Below are 19844 nucleotides of genomic sequence, written 5' to 3' on the forward strand. Positions count from 1 at the left end.
CTTGAGGATGGTTCAAGTTGAAAAGTTAGAGGTTCACATCGAGAGTAGGGCAACAGCAGTATCTTGCAACATGGAGGGAGACGGACACAAAAGTAGGAAAAGTTCATTGCTGAACAAATTGGTTCCTACAAGATCTGAAACAGCAGGACTGACTTTTTGTCTTTTTTAAAAAAATATATATTCACGAGGTGTGGGGTGGTGGTGCAACAACAGCACCACCTTAAGAACAACTGATCCTTACTCAGGCAGAAGGATGTCCTCTTCTGAAGAGTCACCAACATGAACTCCAGCAGCAGCAGCATGAATTTTGCTTCTGATCCCTCTTCTGAGTACACCCACAAGACAATTTGGGAGACCTACCAAAATCACAGCAGGAGATAGCATGGTTGCAGGCCACCTCTTAAGGTTACACTGCTTGCTTGGGCTCAGTACACTGTACATGCAAATAAAAGTAGGTAGATCAGTACTTCACTTCTCTGCTAAGAGAAAGCACAGATTTTAACACAATCTCATAACTTGATGGATTTCTAACACAAATGTTTTCTGAAATCGTCGCACCTAGAAAAACACAAATATTCTTTGAAACGATACTAATGATAACCTAGGCACTGGTAGGTACCACAACTAAGTTGTCCAGCTAAAATGCAAGAAAAATTGACATGAGGTTTTGCTTCACAAAACCCACAAATAACTTTAATATACTGCTGTATATTGGTAAAAGTATCTTGAAAGAACTGACACAAACCCAGCTGAATGTTCAGGTTAAAAAAAAAAATAATTGACTAGATTCCCTCAGAAGAAAATGCTACATAATAAATGCAAATAAAAATGCAGTTAAAGTTAATGAGCATTTCAAAATACTTTGCAGTTAAAGTTTAAATGAAAAATAAAAGTTAACCATACATGTACCCCAAATTGCTTTAGTTTCTTACACAAAGGGGTTTTTTCTTTTTAAATTTATGAAACCTTGGTTAGTAGAAAGTTGGCAGAAATTTTTAAAGAAAACCAAGAGGATACATTTTTGCTGTATTTAAGTCTTCCTTAGTTTTCAGTTTTCTACCACTTGTGGTTTTTTCTGTTCCTTTTCTCCCTATTGCTTTTTCGCAAAAAGATAGGAACAATGATAATATAAACCATATAAGCTGCAGTAACTGAAAATAATACCGCAGTTTTAAATCCCTACTAGTATGAGTTATTAAACAGAAAATGGAAAGCCAGGCAAAAAGGTGAAGTACGGTATCTTATTACTGATTCTCTCGTTTAATCTATTTTTAAGATTATTGAAATATTTTAATGTATAAAAAATAAGGATATCTGCAAGTGAAGAGTACAAATCACACAGAGCATCTTGTGCATAAAGTGTCTTACATATGTAAATGTATGCAAACCCAAGACTCAAATTTCACAAGGCAGTGTCTGCAGACAGAGCGACGAACTACGTAATTTGCAAGGTGAAATCTATTTTATTTCCCTTCGATATCCAAAGGGTACTTCAGCAAGCTGCTTCTCACTGTTGTGGGAGACCAGTACTGGTAAGTCTCAGCAGTATTTTATATGGGAGCTGAGGCAGGAAAGGATTGCAGTCCAACACGGTACAGACCTCTCAACACTTTTTTGTCCCCTAAGCATGTATGGCACATCACATGGCAGAAGAGGGATCTTTGATCATGCAGCAGATGAGGGAGGGATGCCTGGTCTCTAGGTCACATCAGAGGGGCAAGGACTATCCTGCCAACGAAAACGAGGGGCGATGCATGTGGGGGGGTCCCCTCAAGTCACACCATATAAAACGTTTCCCTTCTCCAGGCTTCAGCACAGAGTGTGGCACACAGCAGGAGTGAAACCAGGAGGCTCTGTGCCACCCTGGTGGCAATGCAGCATCCCAGGCACTGCTGAGAGCCCTCAGCTGCCTTGCTGGATGCAGCTGGTGGTGGCATAAGAAACCATGCTGAACCCCAGTGTGGGACTTGGGGGTCTCACCACGACCTCCCCCCACCCTGGTGCTGCCATGGGGACAGACGCGACTAAGGAACAGCAGCATGAGGTGGGAGTCAAACGAAAATGTCTTGTGCGGAAGTGAGAGACTCGACAAATCTGATCACAGCGTATGCTGGAAGAAACTTCACATTTCATGAAGTCATTCTGGTCCATAATTAACTGAAAATTAATTACAGAATCTTGAAAAGAGCATAAACCAAAAATGGGCCAGCATACCTTCATAGTGCAGTTGCTCACTCTGAACGTCTTCCAATAATTAAGTCTAGCATATGGCGCTGGAGTTTAAAAAAAAAAAAAAAAAAAAAAAAAAAACCAAAACAACAAACAAACTATGACTCCCAAAAAAGTTTTGGAGTCCTACTTGCCAAAGGGATATGTCTGTCTGCAGTGCACACACATACTTTGTAAAAATGAGGAGGGTGAATTAACGTGATATTTGGCAACTTCAGCTTTGCAGAAATTACAGGTTGCAGATGCTTCTTGTAAAATCAAAACAAAAATTGAGAAAAGAATATAATTAGGTAAATTATTTGCTGACTCAATGAATAATTTTCTAAAGATTATTAGAGGATAAGAGCTTGGAAAACGCTCCAATTTTCAACAAACAAAAGAAAGAGGTAAACAATACAACTGCCAAATTAATTTGGTTGAGCATTCATGAAAAGGTGTATTTTGTATCACTGAATTACACATATTTTTTAAAATGTGCTTAAAGCATGGCATGCTGCCACACATCAAAATATTTTTTTTTTTTTTAGAAAAAAAAATGTTAGCACGCTGGGAAGTAGAAGATATGCCATCAAAACAAACCTGTAACACTTTGACACAGTAAAAAAAAAGAAAGAACATCTTAAAAATATTGAGAAAGAATCTAACAAAAAAACCCCAACCAACCAAAACCCAAAGAAAAAAGATCAGTAGATTAATCTGAGATTGTGCAAAAACGTACTGCAGGAAACATGGAAAATCTTTCTGATTTCCAGTTTTCCACTACAAAGATTAGTATCTTCAGTAACAGTAGGAAGACAATCACAAACTTTCAAATTACAAAATTTGCTTTAGAAACCCCCTATTGCAGTAACTGGGAGGAGCTGGGTGGCAGCCTGGGGTCTTTCACTCCCATCTATAGATGGGGAGAGCTGCAAAGGAGAGCCAAGTTCTTTTCCAACCCATGGGAGACAGGACCTTGTTTCCTAAGGCAACATTTCTTCTAGATCAACTAGAAGAAGTTTGTTGGGTTTTGTTTTTTTTTTTAAATGAGGTGATAAAACATTACAATTATGTACAAATGGAAAAGAAATGTCCATGACTTCAGCAATTTGCACACATTTCAGCCCTGAGCTATGCTTATGACCCTTTTGCATATCACCTTACTCTATTTCTCATGAACCAAACACATATGCGTCTCTAATAGTTTGGTTTTTGTGTTTACCTTTGCTTCCACTTGGAGGGTGAGAGCTTAAATTAGATCTACTGCACAAAGAGCACACCACTGTGCAGTGTGACTCAGCTATAGAGAGTACTATGCTGCAAATAGGACTTAAACTAAATTGGATTTATAAATTCATTTTCCTCCACCTCCTTACTGATCACACTGCCTAACAAAATACTTGCACATTTTGCCTCCAAGTCCAAATTAGAAACACGTAAAAGTCCATTTTTATTGGAGTAATGTATATTCTTGGCAATACTAGGCTGACCACATGAAATTATAAGCTACGATGTGTCTTCATAATAATACGAACATACTAAGTCTATTCAAGCTAATTATGAAAAAATGTTATTTAATACCAAACCTTGGAAATTTATATGAAGAGAAAATTACTGTTTTCAAATAAGCGTTAATATCTGTTCTTGCCATTTCCAGCTCCTTTATCAAAATGATCTCCACCACACCAGAAACCCCCTGCAACAGCACACAAAAGTTCCCAGTCTGAGATGCTGTGTTGCTCCTCTATAGATGCCTAAAGCAAAGCTCACCACAGAGGAAGAAGGATGGCCTTAAGCTACCAACATTTCCTGCCAGACCAGGGCTGGCTCATAGGCTGAAAGGTCCATTAGCATAATTTGGCAGCCCTTGGGCCCCTCTAAACAGTAACACTGTCTCTGGGCTGCAGGTACTTTACCTCTCTCCAGCAGTCCTCCCCTCTGCCTTCAATCTGGCCTTTCTCTCCTGGACCACGCAAAAGGCACCATATTGCATCGACATCCAGAGCCGTTCCCCCACTATCTCATTCACGGCAGTGATTGAAGGACCTTTTAATGCCATTTTAGCTCCTTTATGTGGCATAAAGGGATCAAATCAGGAATGAGAATTTCACTTCTCTACATGAAGAAAATCACCAAAACAGCTAAACTGCAAAGCTCAACTGCACGCCAGCTGTACACTCCAGAGGCAGACTTGGCCTTCTAGGTCATTAAATGCAGATCACTAATCACAATTTCCAGCAGACTACCGAGCTCCAACACAAGGGAAGATTTTTTCAATGCATTCCTCATTTACAGCATTCCAGCCAATATAAGAAAAAAAAAAGCAACCCCCTCAAGCAAAATTTACCCCCTCCCTTGTTTTTTTTCAGACAACACTGTGCGAACACATCCTTTGAAATACACCAGGAAATCGCTTTGATGAACTCATGACATTGCAGACAAAGTGTCACGTGTTGCTGTTTCAAAAGGTTATCAAGTCGGATGGCAGTCCTAGATTTTGGTAGAGTGCTAAGCACACACGCCTGTCCAGGAAGGCAGGCTTGCAGGAGCTCTGCTGGCGCTGAACAGGGCATGGTGATGGAGAATGCCCTGCAGCAGCTGCTGGCAGGCTGCAAAATTTGCTGCAGTAAAATTTCCAGCACTCCAGGGAGCTGGGCTTCCTGCTCCACACACATTTTCAGCACCCTTTTTTTTTTTTTTGGAAGAAGGAGCTACTACCACAGAGCTCCCGTTTCATCAAGAAAGGTGCCATTCTGCTTCCCTTGCTAGATTCAATAGTGCAGATCAAAATCAAGGGAAAACCCTCGGCCTCCAGCATGCCACAATCTGGCCCCGTTTTCCTTTGCGAAGCAGAGACAAAGGGCCTAGGGGGCAATGCAGCATCTCAAAATTGGGAAAGGGGTTGCAAGAGGCCTTAACAGGGCTACTCTTCCCCCAAAAGTAAGGAGCAGCTTGCTTGAGTATTTCTGCCAGGAGACAAGACAGAAAAAGAAGTCTGGGAGGTAGAAAAAGATACCAGGCAGCAGGCAGGAACAAGGATTTTGCATATAACCTATGAAAGACAAGCAGCTAAATCTGTAGAACTAAACTAAGCTTCCAGGAGAATAGGTCCAGGAGGATAAAAAGCAAATAGCGAGATAGGAAATTATTTGGAGCAATTAACATGACCGTGTTTTAATTTTCTGGAACAGGAAAAACACTCTAAGGGAAGGGTTGCTCTGTGTCAATCAGGGAAAGGACCTGCAGCAGTATCCACACCCCCATTCACAGACGACACAATAAACCTAGGAGTGGTGGGAAAAAGTGATCTGTAATACAATTTGCTCAGGTGATGATTTGAAACAAGATGCCCACTGAAGCACAGCCAGAATTCTGTAGACATTGCAATTAAAGAATTAAAACAACGGAAAAATCTATTATAAGTTTTGCTATCATACTGTTTTCAAAATACTTTTGATAATTATTAAGAAAAGGTTTTGCCTTTTTGTTGTTGGTATATGAATGATGGAGTAACATCATCAAAATTATTGCATATCCAAACAGTCGCAGAAATAAATCAATATAAATGTCAAATAAGCAAAAAAATAGTTGAGAGGTTTCGCTATGTGTGAATTTGCTTTCATGATGGTGTAAAATGTTTTTCGGTACTCAAGAGAATGCTCATTGCCAAATAAAAGGCACGCAATACTTGAAACCTTAGTACTTTTAGCTATATGACATTCCACTAAAATTACTGTCATCATAAAACACCCACTTTTCTTTTTTCTGAGCCATAAAATACGTATCTCCAAAACCTGATTTAGAATGACAATAGAGTTTATTAGCTATTAAGCACTTCTTCAGGATAATTCCACCTTAAACTTTTGAGATTATGCAGCTGCCAGAACTATAAAAAGGCTGCACATTTCCAATATTTTTGCCTAATCAAATTAAGAGACCAAACTATTAATATTCTGCTTACCTCCTAAATTCATTCCAGCTTGCAGACATTTCTGTAATCGACAGGCTGGGCAGTTCTTCCTCCGAATCTTATCAATTATGCAGTCATTCCTTCCCGCACACAGGTAATTGTGCTGTCCTGAATGAACCAAAACCAAAAGACATTATTAGAGGATGTATTTACATAATTCCGATTTGTTCTTCTCTGTTGTTTCGCAGTCATTTGGAGCTTCTTATTAAATGCAGACATTCCCAATCCCATTCTTCAGCCTTCCCGATAATATTGGTGACTTGTCATGGGCCTTACTATGAGCATCTCTTCTGTTTAATCTGGGAAAGAGTTTTAGTGTGTCACTCACAAGATAGATCTCATTTCTTATTTCTAAGTAGGACTGGAATTATTCTTTTGGCAAAAAACAATTGGTTTGAGCTTTTTCAAACCTTCTTACACGTGCCGTATCAGAGAGCAGCCTGACAACTCTTAGTTTTGATACAAAACTGGGGGCCATTCTCATGCTAAACAAGTTCACAATCTAAAGCAGAAATGCAAAGTAGAAGTTAACTTTCCCAATATACTTCACTCCCTTCTACCAGGTCACCGAGTGTTTGATTTCTGATTTAATCAGTTACCTTCTATACAACAGAAGGTTTCTGAAGCGTTTACCAAAATAGGCTTAAATTGCGTATTATTTCAGTTCTGTAAAGCCCCACAGAAGCAATCCTGAGGAGACAGCAGGTATTTAACACACAACATTTAGCAGAAGGGAAATACATGGCAACCAGGGAAATAGGCTGGCATTTAACAACTTGGAGACTCAAAAGTCGTTTTGCTTCGTGGGAGAAACAGAGGTAGAGCAAACGGATGCAGCGTATCAGATGAGGGCACTACCACATGGTCTTTTCAAAGTAAGGTGCTTGAATTTGATGTGGAAGAACAAAGGAAGCCACGAGGGGTTGGTGCAGCATGACAGGAGAAGCAAGAGGAGAAGATTATTTTAGCTGCCTCGATCCAGAGGTGGCACACGGGGATCTGGGGCGGTGAGAACCAATGGTTTGCAGCAGATGCAACAAAAAGCAATGCAGAGGGTTTCCAGGGGAAGGATGGAAGGAGAGGACACAGCATGCAGAAGTAAAACAGACTGTAAGGCAAGCTGCAGGATTTGCCATCACGCAAAGTTCAAGAAAACAGTCCTATGTAAAATACAACAGCGTGTTGCAGGCTTGCGTGGTGGGTGCTGTAAAAACTACCGAGTTTCAGGGACAGGCATTTTAGACATAAGGTAGGAAACTCTTTACTCCATAAACTAAACACAAGTTTGTAACAAAGATGTCTGAAATGCAAGGTAGGGGAAAAAAAATAATATTCAGATTGCAAATACAATAACATCAACCAGCAACTAAGCAGAGACTCCTAAGCAGGTCCTGAATGAAGCGGGCAAGATGTGCAGAAACCAGAGTTGTACAAATAACGTTAAAGTTGACGCCAATGACTGAAGCGAGCACTAGCCGTGGGTGGGGAGGGGAAGCCCGGGCAGGGCTCAGAAGCAGAGCTGCCCTGAAACACGTGGGAGGCTGACCCGTGCGGGGAGCGGGAACGAGGATGGTAAGGGGACAGACCTGCTGTAGGACAAGAGGTATAAAATACGTCTGCCAAGATATTTTCCACAATACACACACGCTTCCTCGGGGAAGGACAATGAGAATATTCATGGGACACAGGAGACCTGGCGTCTGTTTTGGGTTCTTTCAGGAATTTGCCTTAAAACTTCAGGGAAGTAATTTTCTATCTCTGCATCTGACTTCCCTTCACCCTTACCCAATGTTATCTATTTAGACAGTGAACTGAAGTTTAGGCTGTTCCTTGCATCTCTTCACTGAGCATCTCACACAAAGAGAACCAATCTTATTTGAGTAAGTGGTTACTGTAATATCACAAAGGTATCATCATTTAGATAATGCTTTAGATGTTTGAACAAGAAGCAGATGGGCAAATAAGGGTTTTTATTAAGGGACCTTACCTAGCACTGCAACACAGGTGAAAAACAATAAAACTTAGGCAAAATAATTCATGAATATGAGCTCATGATGTCAGGCATAAAATCAAGTTGTACAATATAGTGACGGCACCAGTATCTATCAGCTGGTCTTTAAGTAGGCCTGCTAAACAATAAAAAGATAAATTTCTCAGCTAATCACAAAATGAAAACCTGCTTATCATACAATGTTTATTTTATGATGTGATCTATACAAAAACCAGATACACAAGAGAAAAGTCAACTTAATTCCTATTTGCATTTTTGCTCTGTGCTGACTTGAGCACATCTCCTAAAGAAACATCACACAGACCGTATGAAAGTAAAATTAAAGTAGAAAACAAAAGTGTTTAAAATAAAGATATAAAGATGGTTTATATGCCCCTACAAATACTGGTATGCTATCTTTTTGTGGGGAGAGGGGAAAAATGGTTATTTTCTGCTAGGAATGCAAGTATGATTGCTCAGTGCTCATACAATGTCCTTTGTACATCACAGAGTACTGCAATGCCATTTTTAGGCTTCCACAGGCGGGTGCAGGCTATTAATATGACAAGTCAGCTCTAATGCTGCAAAATGAACCCCATTGCAGAATTACCCTGAAGGCAGTTTGCTCTACGAAATTGTACACCTGTTAAGTCAACATTTTTCACTACTGCTTTCAAAAGCTAATGGGTTTAATAAAAAGAGGTTAACATTTATGTACTCCAGGATAATTACTTGGGTCACATTCTTAAATATTGTGGAAATGTTTATTTAATTCAATCACTGTCACACTGTGACTTCAAAGAAATATTCCCACAATAGCAGAATACTTCCGTAAGTCACCCTTCAAAAGGTTTAGGTAGCCTGCAATTATTACTTTCTGGCCTATCTACTCTAGACCAAATAATTTCAGAAAACAGAACTTAGTAAAGGTTCATCAATTTTTTAATCATGCATCTCTGAATACTAACGTATGGTACAAAATCTGTAAGCAGTTTTTCTAGTAAGCAAGGCAAAAGTCTTTCCAAAAAGCAAATGTCTTCCTGTATTTTTTTTCTTAATTTCTAAAAAAAAAATTAAATAACCACAGTCATCTTAAAGCTTACATTAATGGAAGTAACACGAAAACCCATAAAAACCCAGAATGGATCAGCATTCAGGCAAACCCTCTGTGTAGAGTATAGCTATGAAATAACAATGAACAGTTCTCAGTTAGAAAGTTTATTATCTATGATGAAAAAAATGGCCTCAGATTTCCATGCAATCAAACATGGTATGTTTCAAATAAAACCAATTTTGCAACATAAGTTAGTAAAGCAAATACACTGATAATGAATCAGTATCTTCCCTTTGTGTAGCATGAGCCTCAGTCATGCCCCTCAGCTTCAGAATCAAAACAAAAACCTACACATCTGAAGCTAATGCAGCTCTGAAGACCTTCAGGGCTCTTCAGGATCTCAATGAGGTGATGGAGACCATCCTGCAAAGAGGCTGATGTTTTTGTAGTGCTAGATCTCCAATTCTTTTAAGACGCGTATCGATCTGCTTGTGTAGTTTGCGCTTAGCTTAATCCAGTTGTTCTTTTTATCCAGTTTAATCACCCACCCACAAGTGGGCTGGAAAGTGACAGAGTAGATATCGAATTCTCATCTCCCATATGCTAAATGCATTAAAATGAAAGTAATTTTTACATAGGCCACCATTAAGTGCACTTACATGAGCTAATTCCTGTTCCATCTAAAATACAGGGTTACAAAAGATGCCGGGAAAATTTCCTGTTCAAAATAAATAATTAATAGGTACTACACAGTTACACACTAAGAAGAAATAGTGATCTGTCCTATTCACTGTAGAGCTAGAGGAATATTTGAGTTTGCACTTTCCAGGTTATTGTGTCACTACATGCCACAGAATGACACATCCAAATGTACACACAAAAATACTTTAATGTTTCCAACTCTCTCACCTGCTAAGACTCTAATTCCCTGCTTTTATAGGCTTACAAAAGAAAACAAAAAGGTAGTAGTAATGAAATTCAGTATTCCCTCTTACCACATTTTCTTGAACAAGCAAAATTCAGCAGTAAAGGAAGGGATAAAAAAAGCTGTTCTTATTTGGCCTATGAATTACTGCCAAAATGAGGCTGCAGCAGAAGCTGTGCCTTTCCCCATTTTAAAACTCCAGCACAATGATTGAGCCACTGGTCCCAAAAACTGACTTGCTAAGATGAGCTCATGTAAGTGTGCAGAGCGCTGCTGCACTCTTCAAGGGGCAGTGATTCTTCCAGACATGTAAGGCTGCAATACAAACGGGGTATAAATATTTCTTGTCAGTAATATTTGTTACTGTCTAAGGCAAAATTAGAAAATTACAGGAATTTCTGAAATATTCCACGTTTTATCTTCCTCCTAAAAATTCTTTTTTTTCCCCAGTTTTTTGAAGTCTAAGTCAGGAACTGCAAAACATTAATGAGTCTTCAACATTACTGCTCTCTTGTTAAAATAGCAACTACTATGATCAAATGTTAAATTTTGTAGGGGGAAAAAAAAAAGTGTAGTGCAAGAGGATCCAAAGACTGTTTAATTCAAGCCCACTCATGGAAGCATGGTAAGACTAGCTCAGCAGTTCAGGCAGGTTTTGGGTTTTTTTTTTTTCTTTCTCTAAATTTGTCTTAAAACCTTCTGAGGAAAGGTATTCTGCAACTTCCCTACCAGCCACGTGATTAGGCTAGTGATTAGCTAGCCTTGGAGCTATGTTTTTTCCCTTTGCACTTAACCCAAGCAGGAATATTTTGCAACTCAGAGATGTTAGCACTCCCCCTAAGACATACAGAGTAACAGATCGCCACCTTCTTACAACAATCTCATGCCTATCGAAAGATTTACATTCCCCATCTCTTTGCTAGACTAAACAGATCCAGTTCTCTCAATCTTTCCTCATAGGTCACGTTTCCCAAATCTGTTGTCATTTCTCTTATTCTCCTCCAGCTTCTTTCATAAAACAGAGCGCCCAAACCCGGGTGCATTTTTCTTGCTGAGTTTCACCACCACTAAGCCCGATAAAATGGTTACTTCCTGCACCTTGCACAGAGCAGACCTGCTAATGCAATCCTGGACCAAATCTGGCTTTTGACAATGGCATTAGGTTGTTGACTCACACTCGCTTGGGTGCCACTAACACCCAGCTCCTCTCCTGCAGCACCGCTGCCTTCCACGTGTTCTTTCCTGCTTTTACCTGGGCAGCCAACTCTCTTTTTCCCTCTGCTAGAGCTACACACCCACTGGAACATCCCCTGGGAAAGGTAAGGGAAAAGTCCAAAAGCCACTCCAGGTACGACATCTGAAACCGGAGCATGCTTTGCTTCCCAAGACAAAGACATGATTGAGGAAGCCTCGCAAAAGGACGGGAAAGTGAGAAAATGGGAGTGGCAGCTAAGGACCAAACAAAGCAGAAGTAGTTTGGAAAAAAACCTCACCTTTTAAAATAGCGTCTCACTGAAGCACATCAAAATGCATGTAAAATGCACAAACTTTCCTTCTTCCTCCACAATGAGAATTAATACTTTGACTCATAGAATTGCAGGCAAAGTTGTCTTTTCTCCCTGCAGGCTGCAAGAACAGCCAAGGCTTCTTCCAGGGTTTGAGGAGAGAGGAGCTGGAAGCCACCTCCAGCCATCCCTTGCAGATCTGCACATCAGAGCTAGGATCCCTTTTGCAACTTCTGGGCTGGAATAAGGGCTTAGATTTCTCCATACTTCCCAAGTGGGAAGATTATCTCCACAATAACAATGGTACGTGTAAAAGCCTTACAGCTTGGAGTACCTACTGGCACCTGCTCAAGCAGGAGCGTACAGGTGTTAAACACTATTACCTAGGCATCCTTAGTGCACGGAACTCCTCTAAAGAACCTCCTGCTGCTCCTATCAGTATTTACCAGCATAACCACCCATTTTACTGAAGTTAGTCCTGTGATAACACTTGTTTATGAGGGGGAGAAAAAATATCTGGGGTGAACAGCTGTAAATTCTACACTAAGTTTCCCTCAATTTCATAAATGTTATTTACTGCTCAACTCTGTCCCTTCCCTTTACCCAGCAGCCCATCAGATTGCATGAGCCCAACCCCTGCAAGCCTTTGACCTGGGCTACAGACCTTCCCTGCTGAAAGAAGGACAAAGAAAACACACTGCAGAAAATCATCAGGATTTTCTAAGGGAGGCCTCTCACCTCAAGAATATCTGGTCAGCAAACAGAACTTAATACCAGGTTTTTCTGCTTTCTGGTATAGCCCTAATTAAGGGCTTTGCCTTCTACAGCAAGAAATCACATAATATGCACATCCTAACCTCTCGTTTGTGCTCACTGAGCTATGTGATGTGTTCCTTTCATTCAGCTCCGAAACCTTCACAGATTTCGTGAAACAGATGTTATCTCTGTAAATCCATATAAGCTTTTTTAATTAATAAAAATAAACTATTTCTACCTTTCCATGTCCAGTATATAAATAAAATTACTGCTAAGACTTGTCACAATGATTTTGCACATTCGGGAAAGGATCTTCTGTTTGACAGGACTTACATCACACTATCAAGAAAGAACCTGCATATACCTGAGGTTTTTATTTCACCATCTGCAGTAGGTAGGTAGGTACTCTCAAATAAATCAGCACGATAAGTATGATGATGAATCTCTTTCCAAATTTCAGTTTCACAGAGCCTCTATTTCTTGCAATTAAAAAAAAAAAAAAAAAAAGGAAAATGTCTGCTATTCAGTGGAAATCAGAACTGCATTTTCATTTAAAAGGTCCATTTGTTACACAGTTGAGGGCTGCTTTTTTTTTTTTTTTAGCAGTTGACAACTGCCCAGCAACAGCAGCCTATGTTTGCAGTCACTATTTTAGGCTACATCACATGTCAATTACATAACCTTGTTTTACTGCTCTTGAACTGGTTCGAACAACCTGGGAAACAGATTAGGGCAGTCCCTCCCAGCCGGCCATCCGCATGCAACAGCAGGACCCGTCCCCCCGCCGCAGCTCCAAAGGCTGCAGCCACAGCGAGTCCCTCTCTCCATAACTAGTTACTTATTGCTAGACCCACCTGAGATATTTGATAATTAACTTCCTCAGCTCTGTTTAAACCAGTCCAGTCTGACCATGGTAAACCCATAAACTTGATTCCTCATGCTGAGATTTATGTGTAATGCAGAATAAGCTTATAAATGCCACAAACAAGGTACAGAACTTGGATATGAATATTGCCCCTTCATTTTATATAGCGAATGCTCAGGGTTTGTTATTTTAGGTATCAAATCTCAGGGTTTCCTAAAATTCAGTCTGACTTCAAGGTCTATCTCCCTTATTACTCTACAGCTTTACTCATCTGACCGTATCATTCCCAGACAATATGCTTTTTGGCTGCAGACAAAGGCTGTACCTGCCAATCACTCAAAATGATAATATCTATCTATTATTAACATTATTACAGAGTGTGCTTATAGCATAGGTATAGTCTAAATCCTTCTCTGAAGCAAGAATTTAGAGCCTTCCCTCCTTTATGATAGAGACAATTAAAATGTGTTTTGATTTTGGCAAAATATTTACCACATCTCGCATATTTCCTGCTTGCTTCTCATTCTCAATTACCTTCTGCTACTTCTAGATCCCAAGACATCTTTCAGTTTCTTTACCCTTTTGTATTACTGGATTAATTTATCTACCATTTTTTACGGTATTTTTGTAAGTCTCCTTTCTACTCCCCCCTCCTTTTTCTTTCCTTCAATAAAATTTATTTTCTAACCTTCCTCTTTACCTACTTTCATCTTCAGTCTTTCAGCCCTCTCCTGTTCCACAACTCTTTCTTCAGTCTTCTCATTTACATTCTAAATGTATTATTTCCTCCATTCAGCCAGTAACCGGTGATTTCATAGGGTGCATTTACGCTGCGGTCAAAGGTATGGCTACAGCTCATTTCATATACCCAAGCAAAGTATACTAAAACTACCTGGGACATGGATAAAAACATAGTCTCAACAGCATCATGTTCTGCAGGGTGTACAAAACCTAGCTAGAGGTCTTTTAAAAGCACAGGCACATCAGTTGGTGCTCAAATAGTGAGGATAGTCTATGACCTTCTGCAGCACAGTATTTTTCTAAATTTTCTATGTGCTTTAAACCTTGTGTTTAACTGCTATGTAATTATAACATGTTATAATTAAAACAGTGTTGACAAAAACATTCTCAAATCCAGCATGTTGGCCTGTGATCACCTGATCTTCTTCCCCTGTCTAAGCCAAAATACGCTACCGATTCTTACTCAGTATCCCAGAGAAAGAGCTGCAGGTTGTCCTTAGGTGGCAATTACGTCATGAACAATAACTTAATGCTCTGCCCATTAACTACTGCACTTGTTTCCTCCAGAAAGCCAAAGTTTGAAACCACAGATGAACTACCAGCACTTCCTCCAATGGTGACTACAGATATAAAGCTGCTTCCCCTTTTTTCTGGAAGTGGAGCTCAGAGGGCTGTGTCCCCTGATACTTTATATGTGAAAGTTTTCAAATTGCCATATTGTTATGCACTCCCTACGCACGTGTAAGAGCACAGACTCCAATGCTCTGCCAATTTTTGACACAGAGAGTGTCTCCAGCTCCTCCACCTTCCCAGGAAACCTGCTTCCACACTGGGCTGAGACCACGTTAACAAAAACAATTGGTACAGTCTGGTGATCCTGGCAAAGGACACGAGAAGTTATAAAAATGGTTCTCACTCACTATTTTAAGCAGACTGAAAGGGCACCGATGAGAGGGATCAAGGAGAGAGAGGAAATTTGGCAGGGGAGCACGGGATGTAGCCCAAAAGAGGCTACTATTTTCTGCAGGAGAAACCATCCAGCAGGGATGAAACCTGTTAACAACAGTGAGACAAGTGAGCAAGAAAATATACGTAAATCTCTCATATTTGAGGTACATTTGGGCATTTTCCTCTGCCATGCCTGAAACATACTGCAGAGTTTTGAAAGCCTCTCCAAGCCTGTGCCTGGTGCTCCAGCCGTCCCATTATCCAGAGGGACTGAGCCACCAACACAAGGTATGCCCCAAACTGGTACTGAAACCATCCCCAGGGCTCCCACTGTCATCTCCACAAAAGAGGCAGAGTTCATACCAACTAGCCACAACAACAGTCGGTCGCAGAGGACAGCTGCGGCCTCCTGAAATCCACAGGAGCTATGAAAGCTTTCGGTTCAGTGTGTTAGAAGTCTGAACACGGCCACGTGACTGACTGCGGTAATTCCCTTTTCATGTGGTCAAAGAAATGCTGAATGATACTAGATAGCACAGAAAAGGAATAGGAAAAGTATCTGATCTTTGCAAAGCATTTCCGATTCCGTGAAATCACAAAGCACTGGAAATCTGTTTAGGAGGAAAATCAAGGAAAAATAGCTACAAACACCAAAATAATCCTGTTGTCAAGCTAAATTTTGTTTCTGTTTTGAAATTAGTTTTCAGTTCAATTGCTTTTGATTTTAGATTATAATGGATACAAAGAGTGAGAATTAGAGCTTTAGAGGATGTTGTTTTGACAAAATCACACATCTGATATTTTACAGCGTTTTCTTTCACAGCAAGTTTCCAAATTTTCATTTTGGTTTAAGTTTTAGCTTTAGACTAATTTTGAAGTCTTTAGACGCTGTTATCTGCAGAGTAGTACATATGATAGATTTATAAGAGATCACGTTGCATGCGCGATGCTTACTTCTGCTTTCCCATGCTAAAAATCTGATAAGGCATTCTTGACATACTACAAATTTCAATGCACTTTAGTGGAAAATTTCAGTGTACAAGAAATGGTCTAGAAGGACTGGAAAGACTTTTTAAATAAGCATCATGTCTTAAACTGCAGCTGAAATGTCCTTCCATTTTTGCTGATAAAAGTGGTCAGCCGCTGTGCTACATTTACATATGTGATGTAGTATCCTGCTCTACAGTTAGCTCACTGTTACAACTGGATTTCAGGAAGTACACAGTGTAAAATAAGATTTGTGTGAAATACCAAGTTCATTTAAGGGAATGTTTTAGAGGGTGTGTGGAGGGTTGTATTCTGGAATATGGAGCACTAATTGGTAATGTAAGGATTTCTAGCTGACTGTATGGCTCCCTAAGCCATGCTCCTTCAGTGAATACTGAAAACATTCACCTCCAACAAAAACATTCATATTTGTAAGCATATATGGGGCTGAAGCCTGTTATACTCTAGTCACTATTCCAAACCGCTTAGTCTGCCCCACTACCCTACTGATACATTCAGGCATGTATCAAACTGTCTTTGTAGTAACCATATGGAAGAGGCAAACTAAGAGAGAACTTCTATTCTCATAGGACAGACAGAAAAATCAAGGTATACAGCATTAATTCTGTGTTTTGCAACTCCATTTTACAATTTGTAATTCTGGGCTGACTCCTTCAATGAGATGCATGCTATTTATCTAAGATATTACTAGAAAAATGGGAAGTTTCTTTCACAAAGTAAAACTTTTCCCAACTCTTGATCTCAGTGAAAATGTTCTGTTAACTACTTTTTTTTTTAAAGTAGCTACCCTTTGGTTTTTGCAAACATTTTGAAGTTCAAGTCTGCTATGTTCTTGCATTTAGCATGCTCAGCAGATCATAAATTTTATTCTGTGTGAATGACACATTATCTTCAAAGCATATTTTTCTCTTGCATTTTTCATGTACAGTTTACTACAGCTCAGACTGGAAATATGCTAAATTCAAAATAATGAATATTATTATGAATAATAGCGACAATTTAAAATAGTGTCAGCACATACACTGACAAAGCTTTTCCTCTGGAACCCTGGTCAGTAATAATTTTCTTTTAAAGGCTGTAAGCAATACCATCACAACAGAGCCTTTTAGCACAATCTCTTGAGATCCCAAACACAGAAAAGTTGACCAAAGTAATATTTTACGTTCACTTTGGTGAGCATCTAAGTTTTCTGTATTTGTCTGCTGGCTTTTTAAAAAAGGAGTCTGTTTTACCCTTTGAAATATGTACATGCCTGCCTATTTATTTTCTTTGTTTTTCTCTGCATATATTTATTTTTGTCAGGAACTTCAGCTCCGTTAGTCCAGGTAAATCTGAAGAAACAGTCAGAAGAAAGAGGATGAGGGGAGAGCAGATTTGACAATTATAATGAAATTTCACAGTATGTTTACTGTAAAAATACTGGGACAACCTACACCAAAAAGTGTAAATTAAGTAGCAGAAAGGGTATTACACCAATTACGATTGCTATTTTCATCTTTAAAGGAAGGAGTGGGCCTTTCCAAGTACCCCCTCAGAAGCAGGTGCAGAATTTCTAGGTTGCAGAGCCATAGATCCCAGCTCTCTCTACCCCTGAGTTCAGGTCAGGCTTGCCAGGTAGCTCTGTCCACAGTCCTTGTTCACAAACCCCTGAACGGGACAGGACAACCCTCCCGCACCCCTGGAAACAGCTACTGAATGCACCCTTTGCTTACTCATCCAACCTCAGGAGGCTGAGCAAAGTACCACGTAGCAGCAAACACACTGATGAATCGAAGCTTCGTCTAATTATCCCAAATTTCATTGGAGACCACCTCGCAAAAATGACACCCCCGTGGCCCCCTTCAGCCAGGCGTGCTGGATCCGACGCCTCCAGCGTGGCACTGGCACAAGGATGACCTCAAAGCGAGAACAATGCTTGCCTTTCGGTGACAGCCGTCATGCTAGGCACCGGACCCATGCCTTCGTTACCGCACCTTTTCACTAGGAATTGCAATTTGCTTTGCCACAGAAATAAATCAAGCAGTGATCTTTCACACTGGAATCATCCTAGGTCTTGAACAACTAAAGCCAGGGATGGCTCAATCTGCATTTTGCATTTTCAACACCTAAAAAGTTACCACTGAGAATTAAAAAAAAAAAGTCATCTTTTAAAGCATACCAAATTGTTCAGACATATAATTCATATGTCAGAGACCTTGAAGGGATCAGGCCTTCCCTTCATTATAAGGGAATGGATATTTAGGTAAAAACAAATATGTCAAAGTTCAGCCCAAACGGTGGTGGCCACTGAAAACAAAACTGAAAAGAGAGACGTAGGACAACAGAAAAAAGTAATCTCAGGGTGTAAATACAACATCACCAAGGCATAAATCAAATTACTCCATTCTACTTTCAAAGACCATTCTGCCTAATTGACATAATTACTGTTTCAAAAGTTGCTTTGCTCAGTGAAAACTAAAGACCATTTACTATATAATATATATCCAGAATTCAGCCCTGGATTAGGGTAGCTGCTCCTTCATGGCAAGTATCCTCACCCTTTGCATTCAATACACTTAAGAAAAACAAAATAAAAAACTCCTCAGTATTTTAACATTTAACTTCACAAGGGGCATGTTTGAACACATTTTTTTACAGTTCTAATTCAATTTTCATAATTGAAATTCCAGTAGTACTAAGCAGATTGAATTAATTTTAGTTTCCTGCAAGTAGCTATTTAATACAATCTCACGTGAACTGAAATGTCATTGCTTACAAGAAGAGTATGAGCAGCACCAAAACCCTTTGGGTTAACCTTCATAAAATACAGCAATTTTCTCGTTCAAATGACAGAAGTTAGCCATTGCCAAAGCCCAATCTCTTCAACAACAGCTATCAGAGCTAAAGCTTACAAGAGAGGTCAGTGAAGCAAATGTTGATTTGGGGGGGTGGTCATTTAACGTAAAGCCATTGTACAAGCTTAACCTCAGTTTCACGTGGCTGACAATGTATTTTTGTGTTCTGTAACTGGTGGGTTTCACTACCAGCATCAAACCCAATTGTTTTATCCTTGAAAAATGCTAGTGACTAAAGGCACAATTCTACTTGTCTGAAACAAGTTTTGTAAGTAAAAGTGATAAAATTTGAATTAAAAAAACCTGGAAATTTAAAAAAGGTCACTAACATCAAATACCTGATCTGCTTACTACTTATGCCAGATTTCAGTGTGATGTAGCACACCCCAATTTATAATTATGAGAGGATAATCCAGTCCTATGCTTTTCCTAATACATCCCAAATTTCCTAGCTCTCTTTTGCCATCTTCAGAAGTAACTTTGAAACTGCCAAGCACCAGCATTAAAAGCCTTCCTGAAAAGGTACACTTGTGTCTGAAAACACACAGAGAAAAGATCAAAATGAAAATTAAAAGCAGATGCACTTTATGTACTAAAAGGTTTTTCCACTTTGATAAGTGGATTATAATGAAGTGTGGCACCATGTTTCATACAATTTATTAATCCAGTCCCACTTATTTACACTCTGAAGCAGCATAATGATTTCAAAGTTGGAGCACAGCCAAAACTCACATGCAGAAATAATTAAGAAGTTATGTGGAAAGATTGGTAGTTGTTGGGTTTCGGGGGTTTTCCAAAGAGACAGACTGACGTTTAGTTAACCAGAAGTCCAAAGTTAAGGTAGTTCTAACACAATACGAAGTGCGGAAGTGTACTAATTTTTGAAAGGGAATAGATGCTACAAAAAGATACCGGGCCCCTGTTGTGCCCTGCCAATACAGCCCCTCTAAGCCTGGAGAAGCTGTACAGATGACCCTCTATGCTAGTGCTGATGCAACCAGGGAAATTCTGCTTTTTCCAGATAGCACCTATGCCCTGGT

The 19844-nt window shown here is 39.7% G+C and overlaps 1 protein-coding gene across 2 annotated transcripts in view; it reads right to left on the minus strand.

Moving 5' to 3' along the window:
• Positions 1 to 19844, minus strand: part of NR3C2 (nuclear receptor subfamily 3, group C, member 2) — a 213564-nt gene that overhangs the window by 53956 nt on the left and 139764 nt on the right. For both annotated transcript variants that reach the window (XM_010576127.1, XM_010576136.1), the window contains exon 3: positions 6170 to 6286. In XM_010576127.1, the coding sequence (XP_010574429.1) occupies positions 6170 to 6286 (117 nt within the window). The remainder of the gene's footprint in view (positions 1 to 6169; positions 6287 to 19844) is intronic.

This window comes from Haliaeetus leucocephalus, unplaced genomic scaffold, assembly GCF_000737465.1.
Source record: "Haliaeetus leucocephalus isolate CR32 unplaced genomic scaffold, Haliaeetus_leucocephalus-4.0 Scaffold21, whole genome shotgun sequence".
Lineage (NCBI taxonomy): Eukaryota > Metazoa > Chordata > Aves > Accipitriformes > Accipitridae > Haliaeetus > Haliaeetus leucocephalus.